Consider the following 27,528-nt stretch of genomic DNA (forward strand, 5'->3'; position numbering starts at 1 on the left):
AATGTTTTGTTCTCTGTTGCAGGTACGCTTGAGCTCTGAGCTTCACGATGTGTTCAATTCCTGGGCTTCCAAGTCCTGGATCAGAGATACTTGTTCTCATCACAAGGGTAAATCTAAACTCCAGTTATGGTTTTGTGGAACTATGGGTCAGTATGGTTGATGGAAGGGAGTGTCTTCGTGAACAGATGAGAGAGAAAATTAAGATTCCAGAAAGGAGTTTTTTTGGATCAGAAGGAAGACCAGGGGACCTTTGTCTGGTCTGCGTCAGCAACACCTGTCACAGGGCTCGCATTGTATCCATTCAAAATGAGACTTATGAGGTTTTTCTAATTGACCAAGGACAGACACTTGTCACTTCAAGAGAAGCATTGGCATGGGCCCACAGTGACAGTTTTCTCTTTCCTCCTGAAATTGAATATTGTGTACTTGCAAATGTTGTCTCCCCTGAGAGTAACTGGCCAGCAGAAGCTTCCAAGTTTTTGAAGTCTCTGCCTGGAATCAAATTTAAGGGGCTGGTCCAACATGTACTGATGCCAGAGAGGACTATTCTCCTAGATATCCCAACAGTCTCCAAGCACATGTGTAAGACTGGAACTGCAAAGAAGATCCCAGAGGATGAGTTCAAATGCTTTGTAACAAAATGTCTACATTTACCCAAAGTAGAGTCTCTTGAGACCGGGAAACAGAGACCTGCTGTTAGCTGCCAACTTGAGAAACTTGAACAATACTTTCACCCAGAACTGTCAACCGACATGTTTGAAACTGTTGATGTGGCAGAGGTAGTTGATCCACAGAACATTTTTTGCAAACTCCAAATTTTTTCCAAGGTATTGAAGAAATTATCAGAAGAGATCCACCACCACTATGAAGAGGCCTCAGAGGTTGGGGAGGTACAGCCGCAGACCTGTGGCGAACCATGTGCCACTAAAGGTTTGAGCGGCAGGTGGCATCGTTCATTACTCAAGCAAAACATCGAGACAGATAACGATGCTGTCGAAGTCTTGCATGTGGATGAAGGAAAAACTGAATTAGTCCCAGTCGGCCACATCAGACCAATGCATAGGAAATTCCTGAGGATGCCGGTTTTCACCTATCTCTGTTCTCTTGATGGACTAGAAGGTAATGACACACGGTGGACTACAGATCAGACTGATTACTTGAAATCGCTGCTCCTGAACCAGAAAATTGTGGCCAGATTTGACAACCACAATACATCTGCATCTCAAGATGTCTATTATGTCACATTCTACGCAGTTGATTCTACATGCATAAACAATTGCTTTTTAGAGAAAGTAGGACTCCCCCCCACCTCGAAGACTAAACGTAAATCAACTCCCCTGAAAGAATCCATCTGCTCATCATTTCTCAGTTCACAAGTAAACAAACAAGGCACAGATCTACAGAGCAAAATCGACGCAAATGTTGATGATTTGCAAGAGAAAACTTTGGCAAGCACAAAATACCTTGAAGTTGATGGCAGGATGGATGATGGTGCCATTTCTAGCCCTGATGATATTCATATGAAAGGGTGCTCACAACATCCAAACTCTGTAGTACACAACAATGTGCCCCTTTCAACACGTTTCACCTCCGAGGGGCAGCATTGTTATGGTGATGATGTGTTCACTGTGGGGGGAAGTATCAATGTGAGAGTATCATGCATCGAAGGTCTGCAGAAGTTCTGGTGCCAATCAACAGAAAATTTAGACTCTCTTCGACTTCTTATGCAGGACCTGCAAAACCACTACAAAGCTCCCCACCCTCAAGCCATTGTTGATTCTGTCTGTGTCGCCCGAAATCCAGAAAATAGTATGTGGCACAGAGCAAGGATCATTGCAAGTGACCACTCCCCTGTTGTAGATGTGCACTTCATAGACTATGGTGAAACTCAAACAGTCCCCCTGCAAGACGTGCGCCCCATTGACCCGGCTTTCTTACAGCTAGGTGCACAGGCTTTCCAGTGTTGCCTTACCAGCCTGAACAATTCCACTAACCCCAAGATTGTCCCTTCGACTGATGCCACAGTAGCAGAGTTTCAGAAGTTTGTGGATTCAGCTGCTACATCGAACACTGGGTTGAAATGTGTTGTAAAAGCTATAACAACTGATGAAACGGGTCAGCTGCTTAACATAGTAGATATAAAAACGCAGTCGGACAGTGTATGCAAGCTTCTGGCTCAGAAATGGGCACAGATTGAAATTGAAATGCCAATTCCTCCACAAGTCCGATCAGATGGATACAATTACTCCACCTACAATATTGAAGTGGGTGGAAAAGAAAAAGTGAGGGTAACCTCATCAGAGAGTGTTAGTCACTTCTACTGCCAACTGGACAGAAATGCTCATTTGCTTCACAAAGTGATGGAAAATGTTATGCAACTAACTGGTCAGCCACAGTGCCGAGATGGCTCACTTGGACTGAACAGCATTTGCCTTGTTAGGTACACTGATGATCAGTGGCACAGAGGTCAAATAGTAGAAATGTCTCCCAGCCTTAAAGTGCATTTTGTGGACTATGGGGACACACTTGAAGTGAATAAATCTGATATTTGCCCCTTTCCCTCTAAAGGATGTTCGGCTAAGTCTGTTCCTGTGCAGGCTGTTCCACTTGGGCTGTTTGATATGCCAGGAGAAGTACCACAGGAAGTTAACCAGTGGTTTGCAGATCATGCTATTGACCACGGTTTCACCATTTCAGTAGTAACAAAAGGGGCAAATGGGAAGCTAATGGTCGAATTGTTTGATGGATCCCTGAATGTAAATGTGAAAATCAGAAAGAGGATATTGAACATGGCACGGCATAAGATGACTGATTTAACTCAGCAGACTGACCAGCGCGTCTCTAACAGATCACAGTTGACTTGTGTGCCGGATGAATGCAGTTTAACACAGAAGCCTCTGAATGTATTAACAGAATTACCAGAGCAAAATAAAGTCCAAACCAGTGAGGCAGTGTGTGTCAGAGATGAGCCAACGATGGGTCCTCAATCTGTAACTGATGTCTCTCCATCAGAGATTCATCATGGAAAAACTCTGGATCAAGGAGATCAACCAACACTGGATGTAATTCCTGAGGGAAAAGAAACTGTGTTGCCAGAGACTTTCAGACAAGATGAAACCAAAATAGCACAACATTCCCTCCTCTGTGGCCCCAAGGGAAACACAAACATCTGCCCATACAAGAAGCCAAACATTTCTCAAAACAAGACAGAGGAAGTATACGCTTCCTGCATTGTTGGACCGGACTACTTTTGGTGTCAGTATACTGATACTGAAGACCTGAACACATTGTCAACACTTGTCCAGGAAGCAGGACAGACAAAGCAGGAAACACTGTTCCCAGAAACTTTTGGCCCTGGTAGTCCATGCCTTGCTCTTTTTTCCAGCGACAATCAGTGGTATCGAGCTCAAGTAATTAAGAGGAATGACAATACTCTCCACGTTCTGTATATTGACTATGGAAACGAATCTGATGTTGACATTACCAATGTGAAATCACTGCCTGAGAATCTGCTGGATAAGGCTCCTCAGGCCTTTTTGTGCACGTTGAATGGATTTGATGAGTCCAGCGGCGTCTGGGATGACCAAGCATACGAGGATTTCTACAATCTCCTGGTTGATAAACCGCTCAGAGTGACAGTGTTGGACATAGGAGATCATTCAGACGTTGCAGTTCCTCAGTATGCAGTGGAAGTTGAGTGTGAAAACTTGCTTGTAAATAACGCGCTGCAGAAATATAGGAAATCTGTATCTAAGGAAAATTTCACAACAGTAAGACATCAAACAGAACACTCACTCCAAGATGATCAAACTGTGTCCAACATAACGCACCTTAACGTTTCTGGAGGAAATGCAAATGCTTCCACGTACAAGAAATCAAAACTATCCAAAAACCAGACAGAAAGTGCATATGCATCTTGCATCGTGGATCCTGGTTTCTTCTGGTGTCAATACGCCAACACGGAAGAGCTCAAGACATTGTCATTGCTTACTCAGGAAGCAGGACAGACAAAGCAGGAAACACTGTTCCCAGAAACATTTGGCCCTGGTAGTCCATGCCTTTCTCTTTTTTCCAGCGACAATCAGTGGTATCGAGCTCAAGTAACCAAGAGAACCGATAATACCCTCCATGTTCTGTATGTTGACTATGGAAACGAATCTGACGTTGACATTACCAATGTGAAATCACTGCCTGAGAATCTGCTGGATAAGGCTCCTCAGGCCTTTTTGTGCATGTTGAATGGATTTGATGAGTCCAGCGGCGTCTGGGATGACCGAGTTTACGAGGATTTCTACAATCTCCTGGTTGATAAACCGCTCAGAGTGACAGTGTTGGACATGGTGGATCGTTCAGACGTCGCAGTTCCTCAATATGCAGTGGAAGTTGAGTGTGAGGGGTCCATTGTGAACACACTGATGGATAAATACTGGAGCGGACAGAACGAAGATCCTGCCTTGGCAGGATGTCTGCAATCAGGTTAGGAGACGATACTTTTTACAAAATAAAAAGGTCATAGCTGCCAGCTTATTCAATGACACTTAATGTTTCATGTTTAGTGGACCAGGACGAAACCAGAAGTGTGGATCAAAGTGCTGGGGTTTAAAGTATTTAAAAAGCAGTCAAATGAATGAATGGTAGGTATTGTTAACGTTTACATTTTTGGCAGACAACTTATGGTTGAATTTTAAATTTAAACATATAATTTCATTCAGGGAAAATGTGATCCAGTCTTTCTGTTTATTTCTTTCAGCTCAGCACTTGGACACATGCTTGAGGGGAGGACCAGTCTTTGTCAAACTTTGTCTTGTTTTACACAACAAAATAAAGCCTGTCATGCAAACACTTTGTCAATAAATACACTTGAATAGATAAATAAGGGAGTGAAAAAAAAAAAAAAAAAAAAAAAGGACTGCACACATTTGAATGAGCTGTTTTGCTGGCCATGTTAGCTATGCTTCAGGGAATCACAGGCTTTTTAGCTTTCAGCATTAGTTATACAGTCTCTCTATACATTTAATCCATTTTCCTATATATACGGTCAGTAGGATGAAATTGAGTGTCTGCTGCAAGATGTATTTTACTGATGGCAGATAAAGTACATCAGAATAACTTAGTAAAAAGGAGAATGTAATGCAGATTAGTATGCTTTAAAATCAATCAGTGTTTCGTTGTGTAGCACTGAAAACAGATGCGATTTGATTTTAAAAACAACTCCACCTACAGACTTTTAACCTAAATTCACACACAGAGCACTAACTAATAAAAACAGCAAAGTAACCGATCGACTGAGGAATCACTATTGTTAATCTCATGAATTTGAATTTAAATAGAACAAATAAGAATAAGACCAGAAAGTGGAGATACATATAATAAAAAAAAAACAAAACAAAACAGGTAAAAAAATGTATGTTATACAATGAAGAGATTTGGGAAACATCCTGTCAAATGCTCACTAAGAAAATTATCACTCAAGTCCAAAATGACAGTTTGATAAATACATAAATATTGTCGCTATATTTGAACTCGGTGTTTGGTTGTTTAAATATCTTACCTCCAGTTCTCAGCCTTTCTTCGCCGTAAGATTATATATAAATTATATTAAACATTCATAACATCTCGCCCTGGACGGACTCCCTCCAGCAGGCGTTGCTAAGATGGGCGCCATGTTGTTTTTGCGATCGGCCGTCGCTAGGCAACCGCGTCAAAGCCGAAATGACCGAGTTGCACCAAGCTGCAGCTGCAGGCGATCTGCAGAAGGTGGAGGAGATTTTGACGGGGAATCGATGCAGTCCCAACCAGAGAGACGTCGACTGGAGCTACAAGACGCCTCTCCACTGGGCAGCAGCTAAAGGTGGGTGTGGGACGGCGGAGAGGTATCGAACCTGTAACCTTTGTACAAAACTCCTTCAGGGATTCTGTCCGATGGTTACTGCAGTCTGTGTCGGAAACTTCAAACAAAACTGCTCATTTCCATCTTTGTACATGATACAAAATGCTAAATGTTTGATTTTCATCATGAATTATTTCAAAGAAAATTGTATTTTGGAAAAAAGAATATTTCTACTGTGTATATATATATATATATATAATATATATTTTAATACAGCCAACATTGTCATGAAATATTGATTAATGTTAGTATGTTAGATGTCCAAATGTCCTGTTTTGCCCACTAACAGGAAGACAACAGCCGGCTGCAGTCATCATGCTGGAACTGGGAAATGTTTGGTGCTTTTTGTGATTAATTTAACTGTTAATTTGATTAATCATCAAAAATGTTGCATGAGAATGTACACATAGATGAACTGGAGTTAGCGTGTAAGGCACAGAGCCCTTTTGATTTCATGCCTGTCCTCCACAGAAGACTTGTTTTCTCTTCTGTCTTCAGTGAATAAGCATCTCCAGGTTTCTAAATGCACTCACTGTGATTGGTTTTCCTCAGGACACGCTGAAACAGTGAGGATCCTCATTGAACATGGAGCGAGGTCAGGGCTGAGGACGGAGCATGGATGGACTCCTGCCCACTTTGCTGCAGAGTCTGGCCAGTTGGCCGTGCTACGGCTGCTCCACTCCTTCCACGCTCCTGTAGACAAGGAGGACTGCTGTGGGGATAAACCAGTGCGGATAGCCGAAATATATGGACACCAGGACTGCGTTAGATTCCTCAAGAGGTATGAAACAACACCCAGATTATGTTATTTTACTTGTACTTTAATTATCTTTTGAATATAAAGTGTTTCTTTCAGACACACAACTCAGTAAAATAATGTAATGGCTTTATACATCTGTTCAGGGAGTAAATCACCTCATCTTTGTATGTTGCAGAGCAGAGATCGAGTGCCAGGCCTACCGCACGGTGGCAGCACAAAAAGGGATTTCATTGGATGACACAGATGAGGAGTGGGCAGAACAGGGCAAAGAAAATGGCAAAAACAACATTCAGCAGTAGGCTTACCTGCATCTCACCCTACATGACCAAGTATAAGCAAGAGTTCCATCCCTTGAGTTTTTCTGTGGATTTCCATGTCAAACAATAATGTTTTATACAGTATTGGTTAGGCCACATCTGGTTATAATATGTGAACTAGTAAGCATTAATATATGTATCAGAAGCAATAAACAAAACAAAAAAAATCCTAACACCTGAGGGTGTTACACATGCTTTTATAAAACCTGTGTTTTAACGTGTGAAACGTAGTGTGTTGTGGTTTTGGAAGACACATTTCTGACACAATCTTCACTTCTTCAATGATGAGTCTAGCTTTGTGGTGCTTTCAGTGATAGATGCAGAACCGTGCTGGGGAAAGGATGAGATTTAATGAAATCCATCAATAATCACTGTGGTGTTTAATATTTGAGTAAAACCAGCTGTAGTTCACTTACCATTTTCTTGAATCGGCGCAGCAGTGCATCACGTGTCTGTCAAAATTGGATTAAAACAGTTTTAATGATGTTAAAATTCCTGTTTGTGGTCGACTTTATTTTTCCTTCCAGCCACACCACTTAAATATTCAAAAATCTAATTTGATCTAATCTAACAATCAATGGATTGATACATGGGCACACTTTGATAAACAGTGACCAGACAGTTATTCCCCAAAATGTCTTCCTATTGAAGTATAAAAAACATTGTAAATTAATAGGAGTGTTTTATCACTTTCTCACCAAGAGTTTAATGAGAGATAAAGATAGTGCTGGTTAAAGGTAAAAAGGACAAAAATCTAATATTTTTTACCGGTTTGCTGACATAAAAATCTAAAAATGCATGTATATCCCTAATGATGCTGGTTGACATTTAAATTACATTACCGATTTGTCGCCCAGGCATGTGGTCAACAAAATGAACAAACCCTGCAAATGAAACGACAGAGATTACTGAGCAAGAAAAAGCCCTTTTCTGATTCAGATATTTAGCTGGAGATTATGTTGACCTTACCTGGAATGTATTCAGGAGGACAAAGGCATAATTGACTGCATACACCACGTATCCGGATGTGAGATCAAGCAACATTACACCGAATCCCAAGAGCCAAGTGACACCGAAGACTGGAGTCAGAAGAATAATTGTCCTCATGACAGTTTTGGCCGCAGTTTTGTCATTTTCATTAGCTGTTTCTGTCTTTTGGAGATCCAAAAGCTTCACAATTACCACCCCCATGGTGAACACATTGATGAAGACAATTATAGCAATTGGTAAGACAAATGAATGGATAGACCCTCTGAAAGGTCCATTATAAACTAGCCAGCAGGTTTCCATAGAGTAGTAGGAGTTTTCAGCACCGGCACTGTAGCTAAGGAATGTCACAGAAACAATAAGAAAAGGGCACACGTAGCCCAGGACTAAAGAGCACTTCAGGTAGATTTTCTTGCCAACATTATGGAACACAAAGACTGCTTGATAAAGAAGAATGCAGCTCAGACACAACATCCAAAAGAACATGGACAAGTAGCAGAAATGCTTCAGCACTGTAACAGTTACGCACCAGGCTTTTGAAATTTTTGGTTGGTTAGTCGCCAAAAAACAGCAATCTCCAAGAAGCGAGCACAGAGAAATGTTGAAATTAGCAACTTGGCGTATGTATAAAGTATTTGATTTCACTACCGCGCTCCAGACTATCAGTTGTATCACGATACAAATGGTTAGAGATATGATTGATACGGACAGTCCGACCACGGTTATCTCTTTCATTGCAGGAAGCGTGATTGGATGCTTGGACATCAAAATGGCAAATGAGGACAAATGTGTGCAAAAACACTTGCCCCCACCCTTCCATTCACATCCATCTGATGACCACTGTCTGGTGCTGTTGCTCCATGAAACACAATAAATCGCAACATCGCGAGGCCTTGGGTTGAGCAATGTAAACTCAATGCTAACCTCAACAGGCTCTTTTTTCTTTTCAACAGTTGTCGACACAACAATGCTGTTAGGGTCCGTCTTATTATCTCTATGGGGCAAATATTCCTGCAGCTGCTGAAATGCAACTGTTTTTACATTCCCATAATCTGAATCGTCAATGCTGACATTTGCATTGTGCAAAGTGGTCTTACATTCGGACCCCTGGTTGCTGAGACATACGGCAACCTCAACATTTTTTTTTGTTATGGTCCCACTTATGTTTGTCTTCTCAATTAAATGCTCAACAGAAGTCAGATACGTCTCAGCCGCTGACTGATTGCCTTCGTTGTGATTTTCTGTCCAAGAGGTTCTAAGAGATTCCTCTAGTAAATTGCTGGAAGAGGCCACAAGGTCCTGAAAACAAAGAAACTTGTTTTAATTACAGTTGATTGAAGTTAGAATCTTTAAAATTTGTGTTGAGCAGTGACATAAATACGGATCATTGGTTGAACATCTGCTTTCTTAGAACTAAACTGGTCAGCCATCGGTCAGTAAATTATTTCCACAAGTAGGATCTGATTTCATGCTATGCTGAGATGTTAAATGAGCACTCTCAATATCAAACAGCAATAGCAGGAATAAAAAAGCACTTAATGCAGGTCTGACATACAGCATATTAACCACACTAAACCATTAACATGGAAAACTACAGGAGAGCAGCTGTCAGTAATATGGTGATTCAAACTCGGGGTTTGATTTCATCAAGGATTGTAACTTAAAATGAAAAACTTAAATATTGTAAATTCTTTTTTCAATGAATTGACATTGTTCAATAAAGATAATCTTATTTCATACTCACAACGATTGTTGAATTGTTTGTTATGTTTTGCAGTTTTTCACTTAAAGTAAAGAGTATGACAACTGATGTCTTGATGTTGGCAGAACCTTGGATTTCCTTTGTGTCATTCGTGATTTTCTCAAAGTCCTTGAATATATTTGCAGCATTTTCATCTATGAAGCCAAGTCCAGTATTAACAGCCTGTAACAACAGCGATAGTTTCTGAGTGATGTATAATTCCCAGCAAGAATCAAAGATTTAGAGTATCTAAATTTGAGAATCCCATCCACAAAATAGTCCCTTTGTAATTTGTCTTTCTGCTCACAGTATGCTATAGCTTTTGGACACCAAGATCTGTGAGACGTCTGTGACTTTTTCATTTTCCTTTCTGAGAAGTTAGGCTTACTTTTGCACTTGCTAGCAGACTATTTACTCTGGGGTTCACACACTCTGATTTCTCTTCTTCCCATATTGCTTGTTCAGTGCTGGAACAGTTGGTAAAAAAAAAAGGTTATAATAAATGTAATTATATTTATTAATTGTAAAATCTTAAGCAAATGTGTCCACACTTCATTGGTTTCAACTTAGTTCATTTATTACACAAATAAAAAGGCCATTGTATTGGCGTTTTTGGACAATATATTAAATAATTTGGATCTTTTTCATGAGTGAAAGCGTTGATTAGTTGCAGACTTACAAATTATTGCATTTCCTTTTTCTATATCCATCTGCGCCCTTGCATCGTAACTTGGCAATGAATCCAGCTTTGGTAACTTCCCAGTCACCATCCTCTTTACAAAATCTTTCACCATCTGTTTTGAGGAGAAAAGTTAGGTTTAGCATGAAACTTTGCTGTACCATATCTTTTATTTTACTTTGGAATTATTTGGATGCAATTTATACACTATAAAATTCTCACTGAATTAAAAAAAAAAAAAATAATCCATGTAAAGCTAGTAAATATAATAGGCTATTGGACAAAGCAATTATCTTCGGACAATGGATTACAGTGACAACGTACCATATATGATGGTGATGCTAACTTCAGCTTCTTTGCTTTGATTTTGGCTGTTAGTAAATTTGCACCTTAGGTCTTTCTTTAGTATAGATGGCGTGCAACTAATCGCTGTCTCAGCTGCATAAACGACTGTTTGTTGAGAAACATCTGCAAAAAGCACAAATGGATGTCATCCATTTAACATTTCAAAGACTGATTTACACAAATGAGCACTGAACATGAAGATAGGAAAACATCCTTACTGGGGGGCTGTGGAGTTACTGCAGCTGTGATGGCATTTTTATCCCATGTCACATTATATTCTTCTTGGCTTTTTTTTATCTCACATTTGACTTTGACTTTCACGTATTCCTTTTGTTGACAGTTTGGAAATGATGGGGTTAGAGCGATGTCAATGACTGGCAGGAGCGATACATTCATTTCAGCTCGGGCAATGTGCTTAATGGTGTATGACTTTGACTCGAATTTGTATGTACAGCTGTACTCTCCTGAGGAAAAAACAAACACAATGTTTTACCCACCGTGCTATACAGTGATGCTAATTATATCACATATGCTGATAGACAAGTTCAGGTATCAAGAATCAATATTTAGATCTTTAATTTGAGATTTATCTGTCTGAACATTTCTTGTTCTATTTATTTTTATATTGTCTGCAAAATGTATTATTGTAGTATGCAATTTTTTTTCTCTTGTAAAGTAGCCCACAATTAGCTCAATGTTGTGTATCTGCAGTAGTTTCTTACTTTCCACAACTTATTAGCCATTTACAAACAAACAAACAGTATCTAAAATAAAAGTGGTGGCTTAATCAAACACACCTGCCCATCTTTCTGTTGCATTTTCGACAGTGAGGTTGGATTCGTACGTGTCTGTTTGAATTTTGGCTTCTGTGCCATCAGTTATGTAATGCGTAATGCCATCTTTCTTCAGCTCCCACACTGGCTGGACATCCAGTTTGGATTTTGTTATGCATTTGAGTTTTAGCTGGGAATAGTAACGCACAGGATTCTCTGGCACAGCTAAAGTGACAACACCTGTAAGAAATGAGAAATTAACCAGGAGAGAATTCATAAGTGAGCAACATCAAGTAGTCGACTGTCTGTAGTGTAGTTTTAGAAACTTTCCAAGAAACAAACAATAAATCTCATAATGAATTTATTGCTCTTTTTTAAGCACTCCTTTCTCAGCGGCAGTGTCACTGAACTGTGCTTTGCCTTAAACAAAATTCTATTTCTGAAGAAAAATAAAAAATAAATCACTTTTCTCACAAAATAAATACGAAAAAAATAAAACACCATTTTCCAGAATCCCAGAAAAGATTATATTTTCATCCATTTTGTAATAAAAGGACAGCCTAATTTTCAGATTTTAAACCTTTACTTCAAGGATTTTTTTTTTCAGTTCAACTATGTATATTGTTTTGAAATGGTGTTTATTTGTATATATTGTATACTATCACTTTCCCTTTCCTTGGGAACATAAGAAAAAACTATTCATTGCATTTTTGTGAAAAAACTGAAATGTGTGATTATGTGTGTTTGTTCCAGATTTTTCACCAAACCCTCATTACCCAGTGAGACATGTCAGTGGATAAGGAAGTCTAAAGTTTCATTAAAAAAGTACAGTTCAAATGTGTGTTTTAGTCAAAGTTAGATTTACAACATGAACTCTAACAGATGCATCTCTCCATTACCTGTCGTTTCCAGATTCAGTGAGCCAGACAGAGTTTGGAGCAGTATTTTTGATTTATTAATCAACTCGTGTGACTTGACATCAGAAGCAAAGTTAACAACAAAATGTGCGGTGACGCTTCCAATACTTCAGGGAGGAAAACATTTTGTTTAATAGATATAATATGAAATTATTATAATATGAAATGATACAATAACAATATTTTATTTGGAAGAAAAATCAAATACCTGTATTTGGTGATATTTAAGAACTCAAATCCATCCACAGAGCTGTACACTTTTTTTATCTGAAAGCCAACAACTCATTCATTTAATCATTTTTCACAGATTAGTAAGTTATTGGACAATGAAAATACCTGCAGGATAATCAAATCGTGTGCTGTTGGTTGAAAAATACTTATTTTTTACCTCTTTTAACACATTGTTATTACAAGTCTCAAAAGGCATAGTTCTCCTCTCTGCCAGACAACCGGTATAGTTCCCTTCCATCTTAATGGATCCTTTGAGAACTGTTGAAAAGAGACAGATGTTAAGTTTTGGAGCACCAATTTGGTCAATACTCTCAACACACACTCAAATTGCAAAATGACCCATTACTTGTGGTTTGTGAAATACACATGGGAACTGCGTTTTGGGGGAATTGGCATGTTTTGCTGTCACAACATTCCTTCTTGGATTGACAAACTTCATCACTCCATTTGTAGCTTGTCGAACAGTTACACTGTGTGACTCCTGAGGCATTCTGACATGCTGATTGAAAAAAGAAAGAAAAAAAGCACAGTCATTCATATTTTCAATCAATCAATCAGATCTTGTCATCACATGCTGTACTTGAAATATTGCAAAAATTGCTTACTTGTTGTCTTATTGAGGAAATCCACTTTCAGGTCGGTGTTATTCACAAAAGGTCTCAGCAACTCAGTTATATTTTCAATTGCATTTTTGTCTATTATGAGTTTGGCATAATACATTTGTTTTGATCTCTCTGAAACATGGAAAAAAGACAGACGTGAAAAGATACTATATCTGTTCTTAGCACAATGTTATATTAAAAAACTATTTGTTCACTTTGAGTTTACCTTCTGCAGTAACCTGGAAATGTCAAAAGAAAATCATTCAGTTGAATAAAATTGAATGCTGTGAATGTTAAGCTCTAAGGCATCATGGTTCTATAATACTGACTAACCTGACAGATGGTTAGTCCCATGACACACAGAAATATAAAGGCCCACATCTTTTTCTCTGCAAATAATAAATAACACAGACACATTTAAATTGGGTTCGGCTACTGTCCGACAACAGAAGACACTTTAGAGTCAAATCTTTCACCATTTGGAAGTTTTTTTCGACGACACTGGCAGAAAAGTAGTGAGGTCTTTCTGACATTTTTTTCTGAAGAAGATGAACGCTGGAATCACAGATTTTAAGTTCAGATAATGAACCAGATACAATACAGGGGTGTAAGGAGTGGCTCCTTATCAGACCTCAGCAGGTCTGGATGACGAGCTGTATGAAGATGTTATCATTCCACATATTTTCTTTGGCTCCCTACAACTATCACTGCGGTGAAGAAACGTCAGGAGCTCTCACTTCCAATGATACCCTGAAAAAATTTGAACATTTCTGCACTCTTTACATTTAAAACCTCTTTTATGAACTCTCTTTTTCGAACATCAATATAATATTTACCAACATATTGGCTTATTTTGCATGCTATTGAAGTGTGTTTATATAACTGTCATATATTATTTGTGGGAGCCACAGTGGAACAGTGGAACAGTGGCAAACACTGTCACCTTGAGGCAAGTCAAGACTCTCCTGGGTTTGAATCCCAAGGAGCTTCTTGTGTGGAGTTTTTATGACCTTCCTGTGCCTACATGGCTTCCTCCCACAGTCCAAAGACATTACAAATAATAATAATAATAATAATAATAATAATAATAATAAGAAGAAGAAGAAGAAGAAGAAGAAGAAGAAGAAGAAGAAGAAGAAGAAGAAGAAGAAGAAGAAGAAGAAGAAGAAGAAGTAGATCAACTAGTGAAACATCAGTAAAAAAAATGTTAAAGTAAAAAATGCTACATTCTCACAGTTCGTATGACATTTCATAATATACGTTTTACAGAAAACATACAGTAAGTAGAGATTAACAGTATATAAAGATGACTGACCTGTATTTGTCCAGCTGTATCACTGAATTATCACAACACCTCACAGTGCTAGAAGGACTTGTGTGTGTCCACACAACGTTGCAGCTGAAAAGGTAATGAAAAGCACAAGGTTGACTTGAGTTCATGACAGCCCAATATGTACAATAATCAGCACCTTCCTGATTTACAAGCAGCTCAACATGCAAAATTAACAAGGATGTAAGGCACAAATAATTTGACTTTCAAAAATGGAGTATGTACACTGTGCTGTTCAAAGATTATTCAGAGTCGGCTGGTCAGGTTGCAAAAAGTGTAAATTAAACATGTATGTATGTTTCCATTTTGCAAATACAGTCCAGTGGCAATTAATTGTGATTTCACTGTACTCTTGTAACTGTACACAAATTGTATTCTTTAAAGATGTTTATAACAGAAAAGGTGGAAAAAGTGAGAAATTGACTTCAATATTCACACCAGTAAACTGTGACAGCAGCTGGAAAAGAGTGTTATTTAGACAGATTGTCTGTTCTGCTTTGGTCTCGATAAATAATTGGTGGGCTTTATCTTTTGAAGAGGGCAGAGAAAGCAAAGTTTCATTTAAAAGGCTCTACAGAAATAAATGACGGATAATGTCCTGTATTGTACATTGCAGCTGTATCACATCTGAATTATTCACTTGAAGGTGAAGAACAACAGTAAGCCCAGAATTTTGGTTTTGGCATCATGTGACACAATTACAACAACACATCTCTGAGGCAAATTTCCTGCAGGACTACATAACAAAATCATGTTCAGACCTTTGAGCTTTTTAAAAGAAAAGGATTTCCACATTCAGCTTGTTCCTAATCAGATATCTTTGGTAAAAGTTATTAGTTCACTCTCACTGTAATAAACTATTTATTGGTTAATTTGAGATTAATTTGAGATTCTTTGGATGAAAAAAACTCAGGGAAGTAAATATAAAGACATGACCTCTATATGCTACTGAAAGATATTGTCTCTCTGAAAGGCATGTATATGGTCATTTACATGGTAATTATTAGCTGGAATAATAACACAACCTTTGTGTTTAGGGGTGTAATGCACAGGGCTCTTTTTGTCAAGCAGAACTATTAATAAAAAATGTGACCTGCAGACAGAGGCCCCAAGCTGTCAGACCTCAGTGCTGACCACTGTTCCATACCAGGAGGCTAAAGCCGTCTTGGCAGTAGCTTTAACTCACAAACGCTATTATCCAAGAGGACTTTAAGACAAGATTTTTTCTCTGTGAAACGACACACCGCTTAAAAATTACAGGACAAAACAATGTCAAGAGTTTACTACAAAATCTTTAATCCATTTTTGGAAAAGGTTTTATTTTCGCCATTACAGTCAGAACGCATTTATTAGGCATAAATCAGTGATTATGTAACTGCATTACCTCAAATGACAATTTGTGAAATTTGCAGGTTCAGCTTTACCTCCCCACAAAAAAAAAAAAAAAAAAAAAATCTCCATTGCTGAACATTTAGATTTGATCTTGCTGCAGCAATTGACAGTGCAAAGTTGAGCTAAAGTGTTCATCACAAAGTCAACCGTATTCAAACAAGTGCTCGTGTGTGTGATGTTTTCAACCATTTTCTCGGCTGCTGCGAGAGACCGTGATGTCACACAGCTGTTTCATACTCCACAGCTGGGAAGAAGCTCTCTGTCTCAGCCTGTGATTGCCTCTCCTCTTGTTGGAGGACCGACCCATTGCTCTCTTTCTGTTGTGAAGGCTGCCATTGTTCTGATGAAAGCTATAACAATTTGAAAACAAACACAAAAGAGAATAAAGATTAAATAACTGATGTCATGAACTGTTCATCCGTTCAAGAAGCTGTCGACTCTACCAAACTTTTTATTTTGTTACAGTCCAATTTTAGTGTGTTTAAGTGTGTTGTTCAGTAGTTAAACTTACTGTCTTCCCCAGTGGAGTCACACAGTAGAACTTCTTTTTGAAGGGTTTGGACAGAAAACACACCAGTTTCCCCAACAAAGGATAAACTGTGCCTGGATGTACATCCTCTTTTTTCGTAGGACCTAAATAGAAAATATACCCTTTTAGACATGAAATCGGACTGTGAAGAAAACTCCTGGGTGATAGAAAGCATCTGCACATACAAGACCTCGCCCACCTGTGAGGAAGCTGATGATGAGGCCGATGAGAATGACTGTGAAGCAGTTAAAAGCACTGTACCACATGTAAGACAATGAGTAAAATCTCTTCAGTCCAGAGGGCCGGCTAGAGAGCGAAGAGATGGGAAAATTAACTTGATTTGATGATCACGGTAAACACAAAACACGTGCTGTGCTGTCTGCGTGATTTATACCTCAGAGTGACATTGCTGAGCGTAGCGTGAATGGTGGTAGTCGTGTTGTCTGGACCCAGCAGGACTCTGCACTCTGGTGTAGGTGATCTTGCAGATGTATGAGAGAGGATGCTCCCAACAGCAACCCAGAAAGCCACAGCCAGACCTGAACCCAGACCTGCTACTGCGCCCTAGAGAAAAGAGAAGCCAAAGAAAATGCAATTACAGGTATGTGCCCATTTCACACAAAAGATAAGGGGGGGGGGGGCTGAAGACAGAGAGAGCAATTTACTGCCTGATAATAGCTAATACTATTACTAGTTATGATTTAACTGTCCTTATGTGAGTCAGTAAGTCTCTCTCAGCTCATTCAGGTCTCTCATTTGAAATAAAAAACTAAACCCTAAATGGCTGAGGTGCATAGGTGTCGCAACTGACAGCCACACAGCAGCAGATGGTCTGGCACAGATACATTTCTGCAGGGCAGTTAGAGTTATTGGCGTATGATGCAAATGCAATAACCAGCTTTGCAAGAACAAACAAAAGAGCGCTTTTTCCGCATTTGAATCCATGTGTGCATGTCAGGCTGAAATGACTTACAATAGTAAATAATTTTATTTTTCAGATATTATGAGCACATTGTTTTGCATATGTTTCTTTTTAGTGACACTGGGAACTCTTTATGTCCTTATATTTAGTTAAATACTTCCACATTAAGACGATAACTTGCAGTGAGGGACCTGAAGTGGCAAATAGGCAAGGGCGACTTCCTTTCAAAACATATTATGATTAAATTCCCTAGAAGGTGTTAATTTAGGGATGGTCATTCAGGCCAAAGTAAACAAAACAGCAATATAACAGGATTATACTATGACTACAGGAATGAGCTAACAATGCTGTCCGACTTACAGTGGAATTGGCCCAGGGGAAGAATATCCCGAGAGAAAACAGGCCCAGGATAGGACCACCAAGAATCCCGAAGATTTTCAAAGCCATCTGGAGTTGAAAAATGACATTATTCTGTGGACATTTCCATGAGATATGATGATTAGCATTTGATCAAACAATCCCCGAGCTTACCTGCAGAACCGAGTCACCCATTAAGTGAGTGACATAGGCCATGGCCAGACACAGCAGCCCATAGGACATAGCTTATTGACGAGACACAAGTTAGCATTAGAATGAACGACGTGTTTGTCATCCAGCACTCTAAAGTCTGTAGCTCTTCATGGGGCTCACCCAAAGCTTTGGACAGCAGGGTCGCTCTGGCCTCCGTCATGGCAGGGAAGTGTGGTTTGATAAGGTCTTCCATTGTCACAGTGGCCAGAGAGTTAAAGGCCGATGAGATGGTGCTGCACAAGAAAAAGAAGGCATACTGGGTAATCAATAATCATCTTTAAAATTATCTAACAAGTACTTAGTTGAATGTGATATTCATCTACTGAACTCAGGGCTTAAAGTAAGAAAAAATCCTGAGCCTGAATTTTGCAATCGTAAACTATTTAATTCTTATTCTAAATACAAAATAGGAAATAAATAACCAGCTCCTCTATTCATAGATAGATAGATAGATAGATAGATAGATAGATAGATAGATAGATAGATAGATAGATAGATAGATCGATAGATCGATAGATAGATCGATAGATCGATAGATACTTTATTTATCCCAGACTGGGAAATTGCAATTTTAAATTTTTTTTTTTTTTTAGATAGATACTTTATCTTTATCTAGTTCTTTGTCTGGTGTTAGAACGACTTCGCCCCGGCTTCATAAACTTACTCTACATCATCTTGGCTGACTTCGATGAAAAAAAAAACAAAACAACCCAGCTTGGATGCTGTGTTTACGAAAACTGGAAACCAAGAATTCTATATTACAGCTCGGAAATTTCCGACTTCCGATATCATAGCGTTCACTCAACAGGTCAACTTCGTTACAACTACAATTAAAAACAATGAACGAGTAATGTTAGACTAGTAGTGCAGAAATGTAGTGGAGTAAAAAGTATCCCCCAAAAATAATACTCAAGTACAGATATTCATACACTTTACTTAAGTACAGTACTCAAGTAAATTTAGTGATGTTAGTTTGTTTGAGAGGGAAAGCTGCATTACTCTCTTTCTTTTACAGGTGAACTCAATTGACTGCTCGAACCGGACAATATCCCGCATCAACAGGTTTGTTTTTTAATGTTGATCTTTTTGTAATCGCAGTCCATCGGTGCCAGAGTACCTTAAGCCCTGTGAAATAAAAAAATAAAACAACACAATATTTGGCAGCTGACAATTTTTAGGTGGGTCACACCGATTTGGCCATTGATGAGGTCCACCAAGCTAAAACTGATGTAAACTAATACCACAGTCCTGATAAATGAATGCTGCTTCATGAAGATTTACTGAATGAAAACGGGGTTTATTCCCTGCATGATCATTTTGACGGCTACAGTTGTTTTAGGCTGCATTGGTTTCTGCTAGGCCTATTACTATGCTATAGATGTTTCCTACTTCTGGCACACCTCATTCAAATGATCAGCTGGTCATCAAGCTCAGCTGAAGTCTGATAAAAAGTTGATAATTTGAATCAGGTGTGCTGGAGCAGAAAACATCCAAAACATGCAGGACAGTATCCCTCCAGGACTTCATCACAGTCACGGGTCAACACCTGAAATGTGAAATGTTCACGAAGGTGTTTTGACCAATAAATAATTGCCTGTGCTACTGAATCCTTTTCAGCATCTTTCCTGTTGTGATAAACACAACACAACCATAAATTGGAAACACAAGGACTGACAACCAAATTGAACTAACAAAAATTATAGCTACTGATGTGTTGACTGATAGGAAGCCGCACCACTGATTCATACGTTGAGTTAAATTAAATAACAAATCAAAATAGAGTGCCACACCTGAGAGCTGCACTGAATAAACAAGCAACAAAGAGTCCAGGCAGTCCAGGCAGACCCTGCAGCATATCCATCACAAAGTATATCACCATCTGAGGGGAAACAAAACATGAACACGTTTCTCTGAGACCTTCAGTTTTCTTTGTGTAAATATGATGTTACAAATATAAATCTGACAACTACTGCTATAGTTTTGTGTGCCTCTGAAATGTTTTATTTCTTATTTTTTTAGTCAAGCAATGGGCTCACTGGCTAATGATGCGCAGTGGAGGAAACAAAAACACTGAAACTCACAGCGTCCATAGACAAGCCACTCGGCTTCTCAGAGTGATCCTCGTCGCAGTAGCGTGCGAACATGACCAGCCCCATCACACAGCTGAGAGCCAGAGCCAACTGCAGGGATGGAAACACCAGGTAGCAAGACCTGCAGATCAGCACAGTAAATCAACTAAATAACTGGTCTTCAAAGGAAAAGTTAAGGGATCATCAAAGCTCAGAACCTTGAACATCCGCAAATCCAGAACAATTCACTGTAAATCACTTAAGTCAGTCTGCTGGTGGCGCTGGAGGAAAAATTAAGGGTGAGTGTGGTTGATGCTTAGAGAACCTTCAGTACGAGTAGCTTAATATCCCTTTAACGTATTCAACAGTTGCTCAGACATTTCTTTCTGGCACAATCTTGTCCAGCCTTAATGGGCAACCTTTTAGTGTTTTATGAATTCAATTTGCTTATAAGGCAAATTTAGAACAAATTATTATTTATAATGTAAACATACATGTCAGAGTGACTCATGAACAAGACGTGTCATACAGGCAGCTGGTGTACATAATGTGCCTGTCATGTCCATTTACCGTCCAAACTGAAGCTTTCCCTCACATCTGTTGCCTGAATTGGTTTCACTGTAAAAAGCCTTTTCAAACTAAGTTCACTTCTTTGATGTCAAAATTGAAAACACTGCTTAAATGTTTACCTGACTGCTTCCTTCTCTGTGCGTGAGCTAAGATATCTTTGGACCTGAGCTTGGTTCACTCCGTACAGGGACAGCATGAGGAAGATCCCGCCAACCCCCAGAGTCCAGAAAGTGTGTCTCTCTGTAGGATCTGGATTTAGGCTTTACACAAGACGGAAAAACACAGCAGACACAAGACTTTAACACTTAAAATGGACCTTTATTTAAACTAGAGTAGAGTCACTGTAATTCAGGAAGTCATCGAAGGTGTCTGCACTGTTAGACAACTTAGTTGCAGAACATTAGCACGGCCATGTTTGACCTTAGGCTCTCCAATAATAATACTGAAGTAATGTTCAGCAATGAAATATCACCCAACTCTGCATTTCACCTTCTTCTTACTTCAGGTTGCAACTTTACACTTGTGGTTCAGTCTCACTGTTCCTATCAACATTACATCTGTACACTGCACTGCATCAACACTGTAGTTGTAAATTCGCCTTGTTTATCAATTATCTTTTTTTGAACATACTAACACCCCATTGAATTTATTAAAGTGTTATCTTATGTTGTCTCTTATCTTAACACCCCCCCCCCCCCCTCCCCGGTCGCCATTCATTTTCCCACAATTTACAGCACAGACTTACTCAAGACCAGAAATGCGGTCCCCTTCCCAAATTTTCCTCCAAACTTCAGACACTCCACCAGTCTTCTGCACACCCACTACAATGACAGCCAGCTGCCCTGCAAACATCACCACAGTCTGAAAAACGTCCGTCCAGATCACCGCCTTCAAACCGCCCTGTCAGGAAGAGAAAGACACTTATATCTCTATTTATTCTTTGTATTAATGTGTAGAGTATTAGTATGTAAAGTATTAATTTAGTGGTATGATGAGAATCACAGATAGCAAGTGATGAATATTCAATTCAGTTTTCAGTCTCACCATTGTTGTGTACAATGTGCACACTAGACCAGTGGCCAGCACGGCTCCCCATAATTCAAATCCAGTAACTGTTGGAGATCACAGCAAGAGATGGAGCCAACGATCTCAGCCATTCAGATATACTCAGAAAAGAATGTAGGAAATCTACCTACCTACCTGCATTAAGTGCAAAGGCAGGAGTATACACACAAACGCCCATGTAGATCACCTGTAGCCAAAGAGATAGAAAACAAATCTGAGTTTCTAAAAGCAGCATGCTGATAATAGTCTTAAGAAACAGTTTATCATTTTGGAACAATTTTGAGGTCCATCTTAGACAGGTAAGAGACAGCATAACCCTGAGCTGAGAAATGAAATTGTGAGAAGAAGAAGCTGGATTGGTGGAAGTGTTGCACTCACCATCTGACAGATGAAGGTCAAAGTGCCACAGATACGCACAGCTTTACTGAAGCGCAATTCAAGATACTGCGAAACAAGCACAATGTGAAATCTTTAGCCCAATAAGGTAACACCCATCTGAAGAATGGACCACTTTTAAACTGATTCAGCGCAATTGAAAACATGTCACATGTCACACAAACACACCTGGTAAGCACTGGAGAGCCGCAACCTGTAAAACACTGGAATGAAAACATGAGCTGGAATGAGGAGGCCCAGGATGTAGGCACAGCCGATGAACCAGTACTGAGTACCATAGGTGTAGATCTCTGCCGGCACGCCGATGATGGCCACAGCTGACTGAAAAGAGGCGATGAGCGACAGGGAAACGGGAATACAGCCCATGTTCCTGTCCGCCATCAAGAACTCCTGCGTTGTCCGCTGACGCCCCCCAGACAGAGCATAGTACAGGCCGATGCCCACAGAGGCGGCAAGCAAGACGGCAAATATCACATAGTCCACAACTTCAAAGTGCTTCTGGTTGGATGGGTCCATGGTGATTGTCTCCTCACCGTAGCTAGAGGATGTTTCGTCCTGCTGCAGTTCACACAGTCAGATCGGTGGAAAATATCTTGGTTGACACCCATCAGTCAGGAGAGTTCAGCAGCCTTGAAGAAAGAGAAAACACTGATTAAACATATCTTACTGCAGGGGAAAGAAAGCTCGGATACCACTCTGCTAACACTCTGCTTGACTGACTTGACTTGACCACAATACATTTGCATCTCCATTCATTCCTCTATCAACTACCATCTCAATGGACTGATGAATTTAAATAATCCAAATAAAATGATTTACTTTCGTAACCAAAAATTACTATTTTGAGGATTTTACTTTTCTCTGTTGTTGAAACTTCTGGCAAGCATGTCTCAATTTTCTGACATACAGACAGAGTACACCTGAGGTTTTGTGGGAATAACTGTTAGAATCTAAATAGTTTACACATAGAAAAATATTGAATATCTAAAAAGTTATAAGACATTCCATTTTGGATAATCAATGAGTTGGAAAAAATTGAAAACAAATATATCAGAACCAGGAATTGTTGAATTTTGGTCTGGGGAATTTCTAAAAACTATTAATCATTCTTCAAAATGACAGCTGACTAATTCTGTTTCTGTGGATGAAAATAAAAAAACCTGCAAACAAACTAACAAACATCAGAGTGGCTTTATTTGACTGGCAAAGGCACAAACCTTTGGGATTTCCCTGAACTGGTTTGCTGACATTTTCCTTCCTCCCCAGATAAACTGATAGAGGCTGAAACAGTTTCCTCCTTTCTAAAACCTAAACTTATCTAAACGCATTATTGGATCACATAACCTACAGTGTGCAAACTGACACTCAGTATACAGACGAACCAAGGTCAAACAATTTCTGTCTCAACTTTGCCCTTAATATCCTGATCCAAAAATACTGAGTGCTGCCTTGTAAATGTGAGCTGTAAAGGGGGAGTGTCCTTCTCCGCTGCCATCCTGTAAACAGTTGTTGCAAAGACAAATAACTGGTGCTTTTTGCAGATCAAAGACCATAAAGAAAGTATTTCCAGGATTTTCTGGAAAATGACTCCTGTATTGAAACTGGTATTAGTTTCAGCCCCACTAACAACAGACTGTTTCCACCACCTGCCGTCAAATCAGGACTGCAACTGAGGATAATTGTCTTTTTCTCTTTTACATTTCGCAGCTTCCCTGAACTTATTTTTTATTTTTTTCTCAACAGAACAACAAATATTTCTATCTCTTATTCGTGGATTGGAGGGGGGGGGGAGCTGCAGCCAATCCCAGCTGGCACTGGGTGAAGGCAAAGTCCACCCTGGGCAGGTCACCAGTCTATGAGGGCAACATAGAGACAAACAACCGTTCAGTCGACTCAGACACAAACAATTTAGAGCCATGAACCGAGCAGAATCTGCAGTCTTGTGACTGTGCGATGAAGCTGAAGTGTCTGGAGAAAACATGCAAGCTTCACGAAGAAAGGGTTTAAAAGAATTTTAAAAAGAATAAGACTTTACATAATTATGTACAGTAACGACTTAAAACAGAGAAAAACACCAAACTCCAAACTCCGCTTAACATACAACTCAAATGAGTCAGCAGTTATCTTTAATCAACCAAATGTTCAAAATATCGACCTTTCATTTCAAATCAAACTCTTAGGAGAATGCTTAAAGTACAGAAAGGTCGCTACCAGATATAAGAATAATGCAGGAATAGTTCACATGAGAGATCAGTTAAAGATCACTACTGATGCGACTGAATATGAAGAAAGGCGGTCAGAAAATTACCTAGTCACAAAAATATCATTTATATAAAAATATGAATAACAAAATGTGTACGAGCACGGAAGGTGGCGTTAGAAAGGCGTGAACGGCTCACAGACGGACTCACCTTCACATGCCAACACTGCTAATGTCCGTGTGAGGCACCATGATGTTCACCGAGCTGCTTAAAAACGTGTTTAAATCTGTCACAAGGAGTTCTGAAGTATACAGTGGACACATTTCGTAATGCCGCTGATGTTGTTGTGGATGTATTTTTATTCTTTGTTTTTATCTTATCTTGTGTCTTGGTCGTAAAGTATTACCTCCCGCTGAGCGCCATCTGTGTACATGTGGATTGTCTTGGAGCTACTTCCGGGTTGCGCGCTGTGGGCGTCGTTACGTGAACGTGACGCAGGCGGGAGCCGCCAAAATCAAAAAAACCCGGAACTGCTTTCACGCTATCGGGGAAAAAGTAAACAAATCAAGTTTACGGAAATATGGAGGGAGCATCTGCGAAAGGTAACCCGACGAGAGCAAAGCTGCCGCGGCTATGAAGTGTGTTTGCGTGTCGTTGTGATGCTAATGCTAATGCTAATGCGAACAGCTCGTAGATGAGTTTCCGTCCGTTTTTGTTTTTGTTTCTTTGTCCTCAGGTGTTTTAGGTCAGCTGAGCCTGATGGAGATTCGGGCGAGGAGCCGGAAGGTTCAGCCCCACCAACGGGGACGAGTGAAACAGCTGGAGGCTGAAGCTGAGGAGCTGAGGCTGCAGAGGAAGCGGCTGAAGGCTGAGAATCAGACACTGGAGGTGAATCACTCATCTGCAGAAGGCCGGACTCCTAAATCAGATCCATTCAGATGCCACAAACGGACAAACGCCCGCTCTGCCATGTGACATGTGTCAAGCTTGAATTGGGGAGAAACCACCTGGGAGGGGATGAAAGTTGTGTCTTGGCCACCACCTCACACTTACTAGAAATATCGACAAAGTTCCGAGAAAGAAGTTAAATGACGCAGAAGTAGATGAATTTGCAATAAACTGCCAGTAAAGTTGAGTGTATATGTATCAAAGCATTGCAGAAGTCGTATGCATTATCAGAGCAAAAATAAGATGTTGCCCTGTGTACAACTAACTATTTTTTCCAAGCAGCACTGCACCCTATTGACTTCTGGTTACGCTGTCTTGTTGCAGACTCTTAAGAAACTGAGGACATCTATGAACAAACAGTGCACAGATGAAGAAGTGATGCAAATGGAGGAGGACTCTGAGGACTCCCAGTTACTGCAGCTGATGGCCAGACATACCCAACTGACAGATCTTCTGCAAGCTCATCACCTCATTGGTACTGATGACCTTCTGCTTTGAACTTTGTTTTCATTCACACATTCATTATTTGTTTTAATTACTGCTGTATGTCTCCTATATCTATTCGCTGATGTCACTAGGGGGATACGACATCATAAAGACCCGCCAAGGCAAAGGAGTGTGCGTATCTGTGGCAACAAACTATGAGGGCGTCTACTTGGACACCTACAATCTGGAGATAGACCTGAAGCCAAAGCTGAGGATCAGTCGTCATAACATTCCCCCGTTCATCCCCCTGAACAGCCTCACCGAGCAGTGCAACCTGCAGTCACACTTCAGGGTTTTTCTGGACACTCTCAGCTGCCACCTCAACGCCTTCACCGGCCGCAAGCAACAGCTGAAGCTAGTTAAGGTGACAAACTTCTTTTATTTTAATAATATATCAGATTTGTATATGTGGACATCAGAGCCAAATATACTTAAAAAGCAGGCTATGCAGTATTTAGGCTGCAATTTTTTCTCAGTTCTGTAATATATTTTAATATATCTGCGATACACGATAAGAAATTGGCCTCTCTTTGTCTCTCAGAAACTATAACAACAATGGGAAAAGGATACATGATATTCCTTTTTAAATGATCTTACACAAACTCTGTCACCCCCACCCCATTCATAGGAGCAGCAGAAGTCCGTTGAGGTGATGGAGAGTAATGTCTTGTGTTCGTTGCTGGTGCTGATGCTCACTGTGTCGAAGGGGAAGCCTCTTGTTCTCTGTACCCTGGAATACGCTGACCACACCAGCTGCCTTCCCACCAGAGTCCACTTTGAATGTGAAGGTAGGTTTTACAGATCATCCTTTTTTAATGAGCATGAGGACTGTCCGTGGATTGAAATGTTTATGAAGTGAGTTAAAGTGAACAGCAGCATATGGGTTTGTTTGTTTTGTTTTTGTAACTGTTCTTGATCCAAAGCAACAGTCTGTCTGATGTATTAAAACATGGTAGAGATTTATACCTGACATTTAATAGAATCAAAAGAATACATGTAACTGAGCGAGGGTGGGGAAGCATTAATAGATTATGCCATGATCGAAACCATTGCATAATCTGCATGACTCACGACTCATGACTGAATTTAAAGGCAGTTTGTAAAGTCAGTTAGTTTTCAGATGTTCCTCTATGCTTTGAAATGTAACCAAAAGGCACAAGTAGCTGTAACAGAAGTCTAGAATACCTTTCTAACAAATGTGTTCGTGCTGGCACTATCCTTATATTTCCCTTTTTTCAGTTAATTTATTATTTTTAATTATTCTAATTAATTTATCATTATTCATTTTGCAGACAAGCAGCTTCCTGATTCTCCAGAGTGGAAGAAAAACTGCAGCTTGCTCATCAAGACTCCGGTGCACAAAGCTTTGATGACCATGAAAACAATGGGGCATATTGTCTAATCTACTCAGAAATAACAAAACTGGGACTAGATTTTACATTTAATGAAAAGGTTATGTATATAGTTAATTCTCACTTTTTTTGATAAACATTATTATATTAATGCATAATAAACATTAATATAGTGTAGTTTTGTTTTTTTTTTTCTCCCATCAATCTTGCAATGTTGAGCTTTGGACCGATTAGTAAAGGTTTGCTTCCTCTATGGAAGTTCCACATAAAATTCCCTGTCGCTTTTGTCCTTAAGACTTTGAATAAATGTTGTCACCCTCATGTGTAAAACATCCCTCTGAAACTGTCTCAGCCTTTCATTTTCCTCTCTGGCTTTCTGCTGCTGTCTGACCAGCTCTTTTTCCGATATTGAGTCAATGGTTGCGATATTTTTCATCAGCATGAAAGACACACTGC

General features: G+C 39.6%; 5 protein-coding genes across 7 annotated transcripts; 3 read left to right on the forward strand and 2 right to left on the reverse strand.

The window, feature by feature from the left end:
- Nucleotides 1–1,481: 1,481 nt before the first annotated feature.
- On the forward strand, nt 1,482–4,839 carry LOC115036232 (tudor domain-containing protein 6-like). Its single transcript, XM_029494360.1, has 4 exons — nt 1,482–3,045; nt 3,109–4,476; nt 4,557–4,634; nt 4,751–4,839. Exons 1-3 carry the CDS (start codon nt 1,482–1,484, stop codon nt 4,601–4,603), a joined length of 2,979 nt encoding a protein of 992 aa, XP_029350220.1. The 3' UTR covers nt 4,604–4,634; nt 4,751–4,839.
- An 873-nt stretch (nt 4,840–5,712) lies between these two features.
- On the forward strand, nt 5,713–7,068 carry ankrd66 (ankyrin repeat domain 66). The gene is made up of 3 exons (XM_029493196.1): nt 5,713–5,851; nt 6,443–6,671; nt 6,826–7,068. The coding sequence occupies exons 1-3, from the start codon at nt 5,713–5,715 to the stop codon at nt 6,947–6,949; spliced, it is 492 nt and encodes a 163-aa protein (XP_029349056.1). The 3' UTR covers nt 6,950–7,068.
- adgrf3a (adhesion G protein-coupled receptor F3a) lies at nt 6,611–14,799 on the reverse strand. Its single transcript, XM_029493146.1, has 18 exons — nt 14,558–14,799; nt 13,576–13,631; nt 13,469–13,481; nt 13,246–13,374; nt 12,987–13,139; nt 12,798–12,898; nt 12,618–12,676; nt 12,392–12,516; nt 11,517–11,732; nt 10,938–11,183; nt 10,699–10,842; nt 10,375–10,489; nt 10,084–10,162; nt 9,699–9,878; nt 7,937–9,253; nt 7,810–7,851; nt 7,384–7,419; nt 6,611–7,297 (listed from the first exon to the last, which is right to left on the reverse strand). The coding sequence occupies exons 2-18, from the start codon at nt 13,621–13,623 to the stop codon at nt 7,238–7,240; spliced, it is 3,063 nt and encodes a 1,020-aa protein (XP_029349006.1). The 5' UTR covers nt 13,624–13,631; nt 14,558–14,799; the 3' UTR covers nt 6,611–7,237.
- A 1,047-nt stretch (nt 14,800–15,846) lies between these two features.
- Nucleotides 15,847–24,740, reverse strand: slc5a6b (solute carrier family 5 member 6). 2 transcript variants are annotated; one of them, XM_029493159.1, is made up of 16 exons: nt 24,693–24,740; nt 22,254–22,714; nt 22,068–22,133; nt 21,825–21,876; nt 21,669–21,736; nt 21,370–21,524; nt 20,744–20,884; nt 20,067–20,196; nt 19,776–19,864; nt 18,106–18,218; nt 17,947–18,017; nt 17,776–17,862; nt 16,888–17,057; nt 16,693–16,799; nt 16,476–16,597; nt 15,847–16,314 (listed from the first exon to the last, which is right to left on the reverse strand). In XM_029493159.1, exons 2-16 carry the CDS (start codon nt 22,599–22,601, stop codon nt 16,183–16,185), a joined length of 1,851 nt encoding a protein of 616 aa, XP_029349019.1. In that variant the 5' UTR covers nt 22,602–22,714; nt 24,693–24,740; the 3' UTR covers nt 15,847–16,182. The 2 variants fall into 2 exon arrangements, with proteins under 2 accessions (XP_029349019.1, XP_029349018.1); XM_029493158.1 differs by having other exon boundaries at nt 24,497–24,734.
- On the forward strand, nt 24,502–27,384 carry cenpo (centromere protein O). 2 transcript variants are annotated; one of them, XM_029493181.1, is made up of 6 exons: nt 24,502–24,888; nt 25,023–25,174; nt 25,559–25,709; nt 25,813–26,084; nt 26,349–26,508; nt 27,013–27,384. In XM_029493181.1, exons 1-6 carry the CDS (start codon nt 24,867–24,869, stop codon nt 27,120–27,122), a joined length of 867 nt encoding a protein of 288 aa, XP_029349041.1. In that variant the 5' UTR covers nt 24,502–24,866; the 3' UTR covers nt 27,123–27,384. The 2 variants fall into 2 exon arrangements, with proteins under 2 accessions (XP_029349041.1, XP_029349042.1); XM_029493182.1 differs by having other exon boundaries at nt 24,862–24,924.
- The last annotated feature ends 144 nt before the right edge of the window (nt 27,385–27,528 follow it).

This window comes from Echeneis naucrates, chromosome 22 (genome assembly GCF_900963305.1).
Source record: "Echeneis naucrates chromosome 22, fEcheNa1.1, whole genome shotgun sequence".
Lineage (NCBI taxonomy): Eukaryota > Metazoa > Chordata > Actinopteri > Carangiformes > Echeneidae > Echeneis > Echeneis naucrates.